The 15242-nt window shown below is 32.2% G+C and overlaps 1 protein-coding gene across 1 annotated transcript in view; it reads left to right on the top strand.

Annotated features, from left to right (window-relative positions):
- The window catches only part of LOC132756020 (calcium-dependent secretion activator 1-like), a 91710-nt gene extending 82779 nt beyond the window's left edge, over positions 1 to 8931 (top strand). The window contains exons 21-25 of the mRNA XM_060746974.1: positions 2228 to 2386; positions 3588 to 3695; positions 4292 to 4396; positions 6276 to 6362; positions 8006 to 8931. Of these exons, the coding sequence (XP_060602957.1) occupies positions 2228 to 2386; positions 3588 to 3695; positions 4292 to 4396; positions 6276 to 6362; positions 8006 to 8113 (567 nt within the window). The 3' untranslated portion in view covers positions 8114 to 8931. The remainder of the gene's footprint in view (positions 1 to 2227; positions 2387 to 3587; positions 3696 to 4291; positions 4397 to 6275; positions 6363 to 8005) is intronic.
- The last annotated feature ends 6311 nt before the right edge of the window (positions 8932 to 15242 follow it).

Genomic DNA, 15242 nt, shown 5'->3' on the forward strand with positions numbered 1-15242 from the left:
TAGTATCTATTTGTTCTAGCTTTATGTGCAATGTTCAGCAATGAGTACAGTTTTTGCTTAAGTATTGTTTGTAAAACAGGCTCTTTAAAATGTATGTTATGAACATATCAATTTTGATATTTTTACCTACCATTTGATATTTATTCACTGAAAAGAAGTTATGGTATATGGATGACTTAAATTGTTCTGGGAATATGGTCTGGATCTCTTTGTTTGAGTGATAAATTTGAAACCTTGCTATTTTTTGGCCATGCTTCCTGTCAGTTCACCATTTACCTGTAACAAACTGTCATTGAACATAGATTTAGCGAGTGGCAGCGTGACAGAGTGGTTAACAATCCAAGGATTCCTGACCATGTAGGTTCAAACCCTGTCAGAGGCTAGGCGTTATTTCCTTGGGCAAGAAACTTTACATTAATTGCTTAGTACTGGTTGGTTTCAGGAACTGATATCGAGTGTGTTTCAATAAGCTTAAGCTTCTAACACTATCAAACTTAAATAAATTTGTATAAACTAATTAAACAGATTTGAGTCATGGGGCAATAAATTTGCATATGACTTAAGGTAATACGTTGTATTTGCCCACCAACCAGCCTTAATATGTTGGCATTTGTAATTTACATACAGCATTTGTCATTGATCTGTGTGGAACTGAAATCTTCTTTCAAAAGTTGCATTGTTTATCATTTCTTGTTTGTTAACCATTATACCTGGCACATTGATCTGAAATATTATATGAGTGAAAATTCTACTGGTACATGTATATACATGCTATATACCTGGTCTGTTTATGATAAATTTGTTGGTTTTAAAGTTGACCCTTAACTTGCTAAATTTGTGTATTTGCCTTGCCCAGTTTTGAATTTTTTAATGTTAAAAGGATTTCAATACTGAAAATTGCCTTGCCCAGCTTTGAATTTGGGGCAATCCATTTAATGTTAAAAGGATTTCAATACTGAAAATTGCCTTGCCCAGCTTTGAATTTGGGGCAATCCATTTAATGTTAAAAGGATTTCAATACTGAAAATTGCCTTGCCCAGCTTTGAATTTTTGAACAATCCATTTAATAATGTTAATGGGATTTCAATACTGAAAATTGCCTTGCCCAGTTTTGAATTTTTGAACAATCCATTTAATAATGTTAATGGGATTTCAATACTGAAAATTGCCTTGAAATTGAAATATAAAAATTGAGCTGGCACCAGTATACAGCCTGGTAAGATTGCACAAGAATGGTTGGTGGAAGCAAAGGCTAATGAATTTTGGTTCCAGCAGATTAAGGGCTAAGATGCTTATCAGTGGTGTTACTTTATGTTTCTTATCAGGCTAACAAATTTCTGCTTCTGAGTAATGCCATTGTTTATATTTTCACATTTGTTTGCTATAGTTGTATAAATGGACTTGTCCAGCTTTGAATATGAAGTGTACCAGACATAATGCAACTTAAGGGTTATTAACTCCAAAGCCCAGCATCTATATACAAATCAGCATCACCCCATCTGAATCAAATAAAGATGAAAAAGTAGCAATAGAAAAATACACATTTCTGTTTAAAATTGAAAAATGGTATTATTTAGGCCACCTTAAAATTTTTTCCATTTCTGAAGAAGTGGGTTAATTCATTTTTCTTCCCCTGCTAACATAATGACATGCATGTGACAATTTTTTTTCCCTTTGCGCAGTAAACTTTTGTACAAGCTGTATTTGCTATTTCCTCTGTTAATACTGTTCCATTTAAACATCACTGAGCTAGTTACAGATATGTATTTATAGAATATATATATTTTTTTTTTTGTGACAACTCAATAAAATTTTTGTAACCACTGGGTGTTTTTGGTTGAGCAGTTTTTTTTTAGGGGGCCTTATTGTTTTTACATTCAGAATATTAATATTTAACTAGGCTTTTTGAAAATACAATGTATAACCTATTATAAATGTATCATCATCATTTTAAATCAGCAAACAAATTGATTATCTAACAAAAAAGATGTTAAATTTGTTTTGTAGCCCTGATTTTAATTTGAGACAGGTGTAATATGTTTAGTGAATGGGACTTATTTATCAAAATATTAAAAAAAAAATCTGACAGCGGTTTTAATTCAAGTCAGACATTAAAGAAATGCAGACTGACTTGCCTTAAAACTGGTGGTAATAGCTGCTTTATTATTAGCTCTAGGGCCTAAAAAGGATGTTCATTTATTTAGTAATATCTTTTTTTGTGTTTTAGCATCAGTACCATACCCAGATAGATGAGTTCCTGGAGCGTGTGCAGGTTCAGATGGTGAAATGTATCATAGAAAAATTACTGTCCGTTCTTGAGTCCGTTCTAAGTAAGCTGTCAAGATACGACGAAGGAACCTTCTTCTCTTCAATACTCTCATTAACAGTAAGTTCTGTTATAAATTGATCTTTACATCCATTCTCTTGTAAAAGCAACCTTCAGCTTTTCTAAAGGTTAAATATGGTATTTTTAAATAAATCGTTTCATATAATTGTCAAATTCCAAGAAATAAGATGGAAAATGAAATTTGAAGTCAATGAAATACATAAACAATAAGGAAACTCCTCTTTTACTGGTCTGCTGTCTATATGTAAATAAGTAAAGTTGACAATTCATTTTCCAATCTTCTATTTTAAGAAACGAAAGTCATTGACGTGCTATGAATAGCTCTCGGGACGCCGTTTTGAAAAAGGCCTTACAGTGATATAATGCATTTTTGCAAGATAAAATTACTGAAACACTTAGTTTGAAACTAAACAAAAAATAAAATCTGAAGGCCGCTGTACCAGTATGTTGATTATTTAGCCCTTACCCCTCTAAATATCTTAAAAATTGACTTCAAAACAAGTATTGATTGAAAAACGAAAAAAGACCATGATCTTGGTCTGCACTGGTTGCATAATTATGTAGAATCTATTGCTAACAGCAGGCTTAAGGTTAATTCTTAATTTATGTAGGTAGTTTAATTTATTTTATCTCAGATATGTGAATATTACTAAAGAGCTTGCTGTACATGACAAGGGGCACAGAAATCCTGTCATAGTACTCCTGCTCAAGTGATTTCAAATCCTACAACGTTTTTATCATATATGTTCAATTTAATCCTGCCATTTTGTTCCAAGGGAGAGCACTAAGTCTTGAGTTCTTGCCCAACAAAGCAAGTAAATGCTATGTTGCATTTCCAAAGTATGTTTAACTCAGAATGAACATTTCTGAAGGGCTTTTGTGGTAAATATGTTAATTATCTGCTATCCTTTTAGTTATAATTTCGTGTAGCCAAATTAAGGAACTGAACATCTAGGCATTTGACTTGAGTTTTAGGTACCTGAAAATAAATATGAAAGAGATACATGGGGTCTACCTTCGTAAGAAAAAACTGAAATATGACACATGATTTTGCCATCTGATCGTAGTGGGCATTATGTTTGCTATTCAGTCGGTACTTATTTTGTATATTATACATGTATGTGATTGTTATTTGTATTTGATTATGCTAATAAACAAACTACATGTATTTACTTTCATAAAGGAAATGTTTAAATATTTCACATTTCATCATTGTATTTTTTGTCTGTTTTATTTTCAGAAACCAGTTAATGAATTAGGCAAATCTTATGTAGATTTTATGCGTGGAAATCTAGACATTTTACGACAAAAAATCATTGATGAATTATTTGTTCTGTCCATATTTGAGGTAAGCTTTGTATCATCAAGCATTAGATAATTGAACTTTAGATGAAAATTAACCTGTAACCTTTTAAATGACTGTAATGCATTTGCCAAGCCTTGAATTACAAACATTCCTTTCAGTATGATTTTATTTAGGCCCCCTTCAAAAAAATCTTTTCCCTTTCTGAAGAAGTGGGTAGGTACGTAGGTAGGAAAAAATGCTAATAAAATATGCAATATATGTATCATAACACATGCTAATATTTCAATATCAACAACAAAGATTGAAGTACAAACAGTACAAGTGACAAAGCTACTAACAGAATAGGATCAGACTGCATGGATATGCAGGTTGATCTACCTTGATACTGATGGCAAAGATTAATCACTTTATTGTTACAGCAGGTTTAGTACAATGTATTTACAAACCAAAAAGATTTGTCAAAAGATATTAACATGTGTGTTCGTTTTTAAAAATTGTATAATTAGTATTGGTCACACTTACTTATAGATACTTAAGTGACTCTTGGTACATTGATAAACAGCAAATCTTTCTGCTATTATTTCTGTTCTCTTATGTGTCTTGAAAACAGTGATTGATTGATTATTGGCCAATTGTAGCAATGGTACCATGATGAGATGAAGATGATCTGTGATTGGCTGACAGATAGACTTGACCTTTCCCTTCACCCTTACCAGCTCACCTGTATCATGGCTATTACTAGAGTAAGTATCCTAACTCTTTATTACATTGTATCATGTTAAAATTGTTGAATGGACTTTGCGCTGCTTTTCAATTTGGGACTGTTTATTGTTTGTGTATGTATGCATTACACTGGTGTCACAAAGTTACATGAAATGGAATGTACCATATCAGTTGTTGAAAACATTTTTATGCCCCCACAATGTGGGAGCATATAGCGTTGCACTTGTCCGTCAATCCGTCAGTCAGTCCGTCCGTCCCGAAATCTTGTGAACGCAACTCCTCTTAAACCGGATGGCAGATTTTGCTTAAACTTACAGAGATGAACAACCTTAATGTGTAGATGGTAGTAAAGGAAGGAATTTTTGCTGTGACCAAATTTATTAGAATTATGGCCCTTTGTTGATTTTTTCACTATATACTATATAGAAATTTTGTGGACGCAACTCCTCTTAAACCGGATGGCAGATTTTGCTTAAACTTACAGGGATGAACAACGTTAAGGTGTAGATGGTAGTAAAGGAAGGAATTTTTGCTGCGACCAAATTTTACAGAATTATGGCCCTTTGTTGATATTTTCACTATATACTATGTAGAAATTTTGTGAATGCAAATTCTCTTAAACCGGATGGCAGATTTTGCTTTAACTTCCAGGGATGAACAACCTTAATGTGTAGATGGCAGTAAAGGAAGGAATTTTTGCTGCAACCAAATTTAACAGAATTATGGCCCTTTGTTGATTTTTTCATTATATACTATGTAGAAATTTTGTGAACGCAACTTCTCTTAAACCAGATGGCAGATTTTGCTTAAACTTCCAGGGATTAACAACCTTAATGTGTCGATGGTAGTAAAGGAAGGAATTTTTGCTGCGGCCAAATTTAACAGAATTATGGCCCTTTGTTGATTTTTAGTTTTCAACTTGTGGCACATGTAGTCCAAAAAATATTTGACCTAGAGTCATAAGATTAACAGAACAGTGGCGTGTGGGGGCATTCGTGTCCTATGGACACATTTCTAGTTATTAAAGCTTAGACATTGCTGTTAAATTTGGATTGTTCATAAGACATCGCACTGTATATTTTACTTGTAGAAGTATAAACAAATAAAGAAATTCAGTCTAAAAATACAACACATAAGAAGTTTCTCAGTTTGGCTTTACTGCAGTAATGTTAAATCTTGCCTTACTTTTATTATGGTAAAATAAGCTACTTGTATTATTACTTGTTAGGAATTTTGTTCAGTTGTTATTATATTTTTATGAATATGAAGGGGAAATATTTTCAGTTTTTAGCATTAAAGTAAAAAAAAAAAAATTAAAAAATCTAAGACAACAATGTTATATCACTTGTCCCAAGTGAGTGTCAATCCATGCACAGACAGGGTTTAAGTCAATCAATCTGTCAAATTTTGACCATCAGTTATTCAAGTTTTTTCCAAAAGTGTTGAATAAGGTCAATTTGTTGTGCAACATGGCCTTGGCCTCTAGGTCAAGGACATATTAGCGTCAAATTACAAAGACAGGCACAAAAGTATTTTTATTAATTTATGAAAACCATTGTTATGAAATGTCATAAATGCCCCAGCCAGTGTCCAGAGGGCTGAAATAATTTGGGGAAAAAAGGAAACTTTAAACTAAAACCAACAGACTTTATCAGGAAGAAAAAAAAAATGAAAAAACCTCAATAATTTAAAACAAAAAAAATTAATCTAGTCTGATGGTAGTAAAATCTCTATATGCTGTAACAAAACAGACAACAAACCATCTAGCGAAAAAAATGTATTAATCCATAAAATATTTGCATATAAAAAATAAACATAGATGGTTATAGGGCAGGGGCACTAAGACAAATATGGTAATGTTGGTTGGGGTTGAATTGAATTTTTTTTTTTTTTTTTCAGAAATGTTACTCAGATTTTGAGCTGCAAGGTGTTCTAGAAAACACATTAAATAGCAAAACCTACCAGACGATCTGTAGTAGATTACAGGTAAATATGATTATACCCCCCACCCCCTTTTAAAAAGTGGGAACATAACATGATGGGTCAGGTCAGTATGTCTGTTTGAACACCACCTCTTCCTTGTCCAATCAGTTACTTGAAAGGGCAGTTACTTGAAAGGGAATAAGCTAGGATTTATGCTACCTAGGACAAAGAGCTAGTAGATGACCTCTAGGGATTTTGAGGTCAGAAGGTCAAAGTCAATGACATTGCATTTTACCACTTAAACTTTGTTCGACAAATAACTAGGTATAACTTTGGCCTAAGATTTTGTATGGAGGTTCATCATAACTAGTAGATGACCCTTGTTGATTTTGAGGTCAAAGTTCAAGGTCACTGTGGTATTGTACTACCCAAAACTAGGGAATGCTTTAGGGTACAGTCTTAAGATTTGGTGTTGAGACAGGTCATGACTAAAATATACCAATTATGATTTTGTGTCATAAGGTCAATGTCATAGTGACACATAAAATACTTGTCGAATCAAGAACAAGTGTTTTATCAATTAAAGGTTTAAATGAAACTTATTACATTTTTGTAGTTGTAACTTTTGCCACTGTGACAACAAAAGAAAGCAGGGACAAAGGTGTCCTGTGGACACATTTTTCGTTATATTATTTTAATATTCTAGGTATTGAGCCCGTGGCTAGGTAATTTTTATTTAAAAGACTTATAATAAGTGCCTTTATTAAGGACTATAAATCCTAATGAATCATTAAACATCAATATTTGAGAAAATACCTACATGGCAGCCCATATCAATGCTCATTTAAAGTCTGTTTTTGTTTGTTTTGGGTTTTACGTCACATCGACACAGGATAGGTCATATCGTGACGTTCCAGCTTTACTGGTGGAGGAAGACCTCAGGTGCCCCTCCGTGCATTATTTCAGGCACAAACGAGCACCTGAGTAGAACCACCGACGTTCCGTAAACTAGCTGTATATCTTCCTCACATGAAAGATTCCAAAGTCCCTGTTTGGATTCGAACCCACAGCGGTGAGGGGCAAGTGGTTTTAAAGTCTGTAATCCTTAAGTAAAAGCTTAAAATATTTTTACAACTAGTGAATTTCTTAATTTATATAATGTGCTTGTATATCTATTTATATCATTTACTAGGTCCAGAGAAATTTTTTAGGTTAAAAATATAAAAAAAAATCGATTTAGACAAAAAGTAGCTTTTTGTAAAAATTACATTGGATGTATATAAAATTGTTGAAATAAGAAGAATATGATTGTGAATACTAATTTGTTATTATAAAATTGTCAGATTAGAGTGTTTTTAGAAAGAGTTATAAATAAATGTACGAACAATATAAATTTAGCGTTTTGCTCAGTAAGTGTGTGTACTAAAACTGGTTCAGACTTTCAAAATTATGTTCATAGCAATAATTGTTGTCCATTATTATTATAATTTTCAAACCATATATATTCTTCAAACTTCATTGTCAGGTCGAAGTGACAAAACATTCATTAAAGCATCCGGAGAGCAATATTTCCGACTTGTTCCCGGGAATGGAGGAGCTTGGCAACGATGGTGGTAACGGGTCACCGAGCACATAATATCCGTTTGCTTCACGTATATTTTCAATTTTCCTTACTCCATTTTCTCTATATAATCTAATCTTACTAGGTCGAAGAAGCTACGCAATCAGTGACACAATCCGAGAATAGTAGCCGAACACGTTTCCTTCCAGGCGTTGGTAGTAACGCAAGTGCAAGTGGCGACGATTCAGACTGAATAAAGAACACTTTCTCATTGCATGGGAATCTTATTTATTGAATGACATTTATCGTTATCGAATATATGCATACCATACTGATTATAATAAGCAGCCTGTTTAGAATTTTTTAATTAATTAAGGTGAACACAGGCTTATAGATTGTCTGATAATTGTGAAGCAATATTGAAAACATCATATGACTACAGACATGTTTTTTTTCTTTAAAGATGGACCGGAACCTTTAAGCAGTTTAAAAGTTTAATTTCATAGGATATAACATTCAATTTCATAAGCTCTCTTTCCCTTTGTTTGAAATACCGCAGGGGAGGGAGTGGTAGTGATTAGAAACAATACAATACTTGCTTAGGAAAAAAACAAAACAAATTAGTATTTTGAATAAATGATGAATCTCGAAATGTTTTGAGATATTGAACATGTGTGGGAGGAATAGGTGTATGCAAATTGTATATGATATTTGAGTAGTGTTTAGAACATAGCTGTACACTTTCAGACAAAAAATTTCGGTGATAATAACAAAACCAGATTTAAACCAGAGTGTAAATCATCTCATTTTGTAAATACCTGTCATACAATAACACATTTATTGCATTGTTTTTAGCTGCATGTTGTTCAATATGGATATTTATACACTTCACTGTGTGTAGTATATTTGAATTATATATTCACCATCTTGTAAATTCATACAATATGTATATTATTCATCTCTTTGACTTTTAAATGTTTACACAGTATTTTATTCACTTTTTTGTAATATGTATAACAATACAAATATATATATATATATACTGCAGTCAACACAGTTTAAAAAACTTTCTGTTGCATGCTGAATGTTTTTTTTGTTTTTGTTTTTTTTTGTTTTTGGTTTTTTTTCTTCCTTTTTTTCTTTTTTTTCTTCATACTTTTTGTAGAATCCAGCTTTTTTTTTTAAAACTTCTCTCCCAGTATCTGCAGCATCATTTGCAAGTACAAAGTGGCAATATGTTCATATAATATTATAATAATGGTATTATAGGATTAAATGATCTTCCTGGAATATTTATATTTAACTTGGCTAGATTAAATAGGATAGGATCTTACAAGGCTCGGAAACAACAAGTGTGATCTGTTCTTGTAAAATCCATGAGAGCTTTTGAATACATGACCACATTATTTTTATTAGAAAAATAGGATATGTTTTGTCTAGGAATGATTTATACATCTAGTGGTTTATTGTTCATTATTTATAATTTTTTCAGAATAGTGTATAAGGCTATAGTGTGTAGAAATATATGTGTGTTTCTTCAAGAATTGGGGCACAGGCAGGAGAGTAGAAAACATATTATTCAAAAGAGGAGAAATGCACATATGAGTTAACACAGTAGAAAACGTAGAAGAATGAAATACACACACAAAAAAAAATCTATTCTGTAGATTACACATGAAAGTTATGTTTGTGAAGTAGAAAAATTCACCATGTGACATGCTGGATTATTGATTTTTTTTTTTCTTCAAATTTAAGAAAGCAGAGTACACATTTTGTTTTTAACGTAATAGAATACACGTATGGTCTCTTTAGTGCAGTAACGGGTTAACTCCTTATAAAATTCAATAGGAGTTAACCTGTGGACTGCACTAAGATGACAATAATTATGCTTTTGAAATACCAGTAGTATAGAATACATGTGTTAGCATAGAAACTAAAATGTATGTTGTTTACACATTATTTTAAGTTAAAATTTAACCTTTCACCTGCTGGAACGGAAAATTGGTTAGTCTTTGTCACCAGCGTAAAGTTGGGCCAGCCTGCACATCCATGCAGTCTGAACTCAAACTCTATACTGTTGGTAGTGAGTTCAGTTTCTATATTTGAGCCGTGCCATGACAAAACCAACATAATGGGTTTGCGACCAGCATGGATCCAGACCAGCCTGCGCATCCGCACAGTCTGATCAGGATCCATGCTGTTCGCTTACAAACACTATTACAAGTAGAGAAACTGATAGCCAACAGCATGGATCCTGATCAGACTGCGCGATGCACAGGCTTGTCTGGATCCATGCTGGTCGCAAACACACTATGTTGGTTTTGTCGTGACATGGCTCTTTTTATTATTGAAATCCCTCGAACTGAATGAACTGTTTGAAATTCAAGCTGGGGAAATCATTATACAAAATTTGCTTGTTAAGGGTTAAATGTTACTCTGTGAATGTCTACCAGTATATCTTAATTTCTGGTTTTTTTTCCCTGTTTTCCGTCAACCTAGCACTTGTAATATTTCAATATCTGAACTTATTACTAACAAACCATAATGTCTGTGGAAATTTTACTGTATCAATGTTCAGAATTTTGTTTAGAATTTAAATATGTCTGTTTTTATTTTTAGTTAATTATGTTTTTTTTGTTTTTTTTTCTGTAATGATAATCAATTTTCTATTCTTTTATGGGTTTAAATATATGATAAATAATAATTCTATTATAAGCTAAGTAATTTTAAGACATCATAATCTGTATGTAGATCATATAGGTGAATTTTTCCAAGCATATAAAAAGGAATTCCTTACATATGAAAAATAAAACAACTACAAAAACTATTCTGTAATAGTATAGATAGTTAAAATTACTAGTTAAAAACAATGGTTGTGACTACATATGAGCCGCATCATAACAAAACCAACATAATGGGCTTGCGACCAGCATCCGCGCAGTCTGATCAGGATCCATGCTGTTCGCTATCAGTTTCTTTACTTGTTAGAGGGTCTGTAAGCGAACAGCATGGATCCTGATCAGACTGCGCGGATGCGCAGGCTGGTCTGGATCCATGCTGGTCGCAAACCCATTATGTTGGTTTTGTTGTGACTACATATTAGAATGTTTTGTGATAATTTTAGAAGTGGATGAATGATAAGATAAAAGTTCAAAAATGGGTGGGGTAGGCAACATAAAGAGTGTTGGGATGGGATATTTGATGAAAACTTTACTGTCATGTTTTTTAAATCAAGTCATTTCCAATATCTCTTTCAGTATTAGTATACATAATTGATATTTAAAATGCATTTACAACAAGTTATAAATCATTGAATATTAAAAGGTTGTTATTTTATTTGTAACAAATTCTTTATACATAAATATATATATATAATGTATTAACATAAAATATTTCTTTTCTGTTAAGTTTACTTTTATTTTACATGTGTTTGAATATATGTTTATTCAAAGATTTAACATTTATATTAAATGTGCAATTTAAGTGAATGGAAATCCATATATTTCTCCAGCAATAGTGTTAACTCATCAAATTTGAAATCCATTTATGCATTTATATAACTTTTTGCATTTATATTACTTTTGTTATGGCATTAAAACCTAGCTCAAAGTTGAGGTATTATGATCACTTATGGGTGTTACATGTCCATTTCAGTTCACATTAAGTTTTTAACTCCTTCATACCCCGAGTCTGAGATCCAGTTTTCCCTCCAATTATCTTGAAACTGAGCCAGAACGAATGTTTTGTCTCGATTAATAATAGGCCAGGTTCAAGTTTTACATGGAAAAAGAATTCCTCCTGTTAACAATAGGTATATGGCACAAGGAAAATTACACAAGTGTGCTTTTCTGGTGAATTTTATAAGTTGTCTTAATCGTGTAAACTGGAGTGATACAATGGACCAGAATAGTACACTGGTGGGCTATATTCCCTACAAATTTATGTTCATAATTTTTATATTGTTTTATAATTATTTATCTTCACACAATGTGCAATGTTTACTGGTACCCATAGAAATTTTGAAAATTTTGTTTTTGCAGTTTTATGTACCTATTTCTAATTACATGCAGACTATTCTTACTATGAGTTCTTATCAGTTTGATAGTAGTATAAGTAAGTCCATTGTCAAAATATTAATATTGAGTGTCCAGCAGTAGGCCTACATGTATACAGTCTGGTCATAGTTCAGGTTGGTTATGTATATTAATATTGCCACTGGTCAAGAACTTTGTAACCCAAGCTGAATTTGTATATTCAGAGTTTACCTACTTTAAATTAAGATTTATTTTCATCAGAAGATTTGAAGGGTTTTCAGCTCTCAAAATTTATATGAAATGATTAGCCAGCCGTGTAGAATCTGGTAAAATTGTGTGAATGTACAGACCGACCTGGTTCTATCCTGATGTCATAGGTAAAACATGTACATGTACATTATAACCAAAACTGCTTGTAGTTGAACTTCAAAGACCTGGTAGAAAAATTTGCAATATTTTAATGCTTTTTAGGCTTTTATATAATTATGAGCTTTCATGTTGTTTCTTTACCAAATTTTATCAAATCATCTGAAAATATTTAATCGTTGGAAATTATGCAAATGGGAATGTGTTTACACACTTAGTCTACATATTTTTTATGTGTAACAAATGTTCCATGTTCTGTCATTTCAAGTCTACAATCTGGTCTTTTTCACTGTTTTTCTATGTTCTCTGTTTAAATAAGGTAGTGAACATATTAGAAACTTAAGCGCTACTAATATTTATACTGTATGAAATATTAATGAGACAAATTTGCATTCTGAAAAAAAAGTTTAAAATCTCTGACTGAATCCAGGAGTTATTTATAATATATGTACGTTTACAGTAAAAATGTTGTGTTTACACAGCTATATGTCATTAAATATAATCTCTAAACATTAAATTTTACACATTCTCGAAGCCAAAGGTGTGGCACTTTCTCATGATATAATAAAAAATGTTTAATTTTTACAGAAGTGTTTATTTATACATATATATTTATCTATATATTCTACTGTTTGACACAGTATACTCCTCCCTGTTTATCTGTTTACCTTTTCGAATCTCTATCTATTTGTATATATGTATTTGATGTTATAAACGGATGGTTTTTAGATTTCTCGCGTGTAATTAGTCAGCGAGAAGTGATATTGTTTCTTGTTTATTTTCTGTTTTACGTGTACTTATGAAATTTTATTTACAGTTAAGTGATGGTATCTTTTTACAGTTTCATGTTGACACAATAATTATAGCCAATCAATGTTTAGATGAACAAATATAATAAAAAAAAATTGAAAAGAAGTAGCCTGTGTTTGTCTTTTTATTAATTCTTAAGGTTTATTTTCTTTAGTATCCAAATTGAGGCTCCCATCCAAATTCTGGTTGGACGGCATGGAAGTAGCAGTAAGAAAATGACAGTTATTATGATACCAGTATGTAAAGTAAACTTAAAAATTAATGTTACGACAATTTTGCACAATTATTTTTCATATGCCGTTAATAACTTCTCTGTTTAGAAGAAAAGGGTGAGCTATTGTGATTGCTGCATTGTCATTCATTGTGTGTGCAAAATTTAAATATTTCAAAGGGTATCAACATGAAACTAAAAGCAATATTTTTAAGTTATACTCCTCTTTAACTTATTTTTAGCTCACCTGTCACAAAGTGACAGGGTGAGCTTTTGTGATCGCTTTTCGTCCGGCGTCCGTCCGGCGTCCGTCCGTAAACTTTTGCTTTAAATGACATCTCCTCATAAACCACTGAGCCAATTTCATCCAAACTTCACAGGAATGTTCCTTTGGTGGTCACCTTTAAAAATTGTTCAAAGAATTTAATTCCATGCAGAACTCTGGTTGCCATGGCAACCGAAAGAAAAATCTTTAAATATCTTCTTTTAAACAACCCTAAGAGCTAGAGCTTAGATATTTGGCATGAAACATTCACTAATGAGTGTCTACCAAGTTTGTTCAAATAAAAGCCCTGGGGTCAAAATTGGCCCCGCCCCAGGGGGTCATTGATTTTCCCTATATGCATATAGTAAAAACTTAAAAAATCTTCTTTTAAAGAACCCAAAGAGCTAGAGCTAAGATATTTGGCATGAAACATCTTCTAGTGAGTGTCTACCAAGTTTGTTCAAATAAAAGCCCTGGGGTCAAAATTGGCCCCGCCCCAGTGGGTCATTGATTTTCCCTATATGCATATAGTAAAAACTTTAAAAAATCTTCTTTTAAAGAACCGTAAGAGCTAGAGCTTAGATATTTATATTAGACATTCACTAGAAGATGTTTCATGCTAAATATCTTAGCTCTAACTTTTTTGGTTCTTTAAAAGAAGATTTTTTAAGTTTTTAAAATGTTATAAAATTAACAAAAATAGTTATTTAAACTCACATTAAGCATGTAAGATCCACATAAATTACCTAAAATGTGTTTAAATATGCAAAAAATATATCTCACAATGTAAAAATCTACTGATAAAAAATTGAAGAAAAAAAGCTGCATTACATGTATAAATATACATGTATCATGTTATTTATTGTACAGATTGGAAATATTTTAAGGTAGTTTGGGTAGCTATCAGCAGTCAATGGGTTAAAATTTTTAACCCATTGACTGCTGATAGCTACCCAAACTACCCATGCAAACGGTGCAGACCAAGGTCTACCAGCACATCTGTGCACTGTTCACTTTTCAGTAAGTACAGAACATGTCAATGGTTCTGTTCTGAATGTAAAATTAACAAGTCCACATTTAAGATATTGCGTTGTGAAACATTTTATAAACTGTTGCATTTTGCCATTTTCCAAAGTTTTACTCTTACCCATGTTTTATCATGACAGAGCACGGCTGAAAGACAACTTTAGGGCCATTATTCTGAAAGCTAGCTTTATTTTTTTGAGTTATGCCCCTTCTAAGATTTTTTTGTCAAATTTGGTTATTGATAGTTGTTGCCTTTAATAAACAAGCATTGACACTGCATGCAGTGCTCTTGTTTACCTTTATCATGATCAACTGGGACAACACACTAATAAAATCTTCTCTTCCACATCACACACCTGCCCTAGTTGTATTTTAAATTGTTGACTCATAATAGTAATGGATGAATAATAGCATTTTACTTGGTATATATTCTTTTATTATTTTGATAATTCACAATTGCTTATTACAATATAATGCATTCTATAAATGAGCCCCGTCACGACAAAAAAAATAACATAATGGGTTTGCGACCAGCATGGATCCAGACCAGCCGGCGCATCCGCGCAGTCTGATCAGGATCCATGCTGTTCGCTATCAGTTTCTCTACTTATTATAGAGTTTTTAAGCTGGTCGCAAACCCATTATGTTGGTTTTGTCGTGATGTGGCTCA

This window comes from Ruditapes philippinarum, unplaced genomic scaffold (genome assembly GCF_026571515.1).
Source record: "Ruditapes philippinarum isolate M1 unplaced genomic scaffold, ASM2657151v2 ctg1017_1_1_1_1, whole genome shotgun sequence".
Taxonomy (NCBI): domain Eukaryota; kingdom Metazoa; phylum Mollusca; class Bivalvia; order Venerida; family Veneridae; genus Ruditapes; species Ruditapes philippinarum.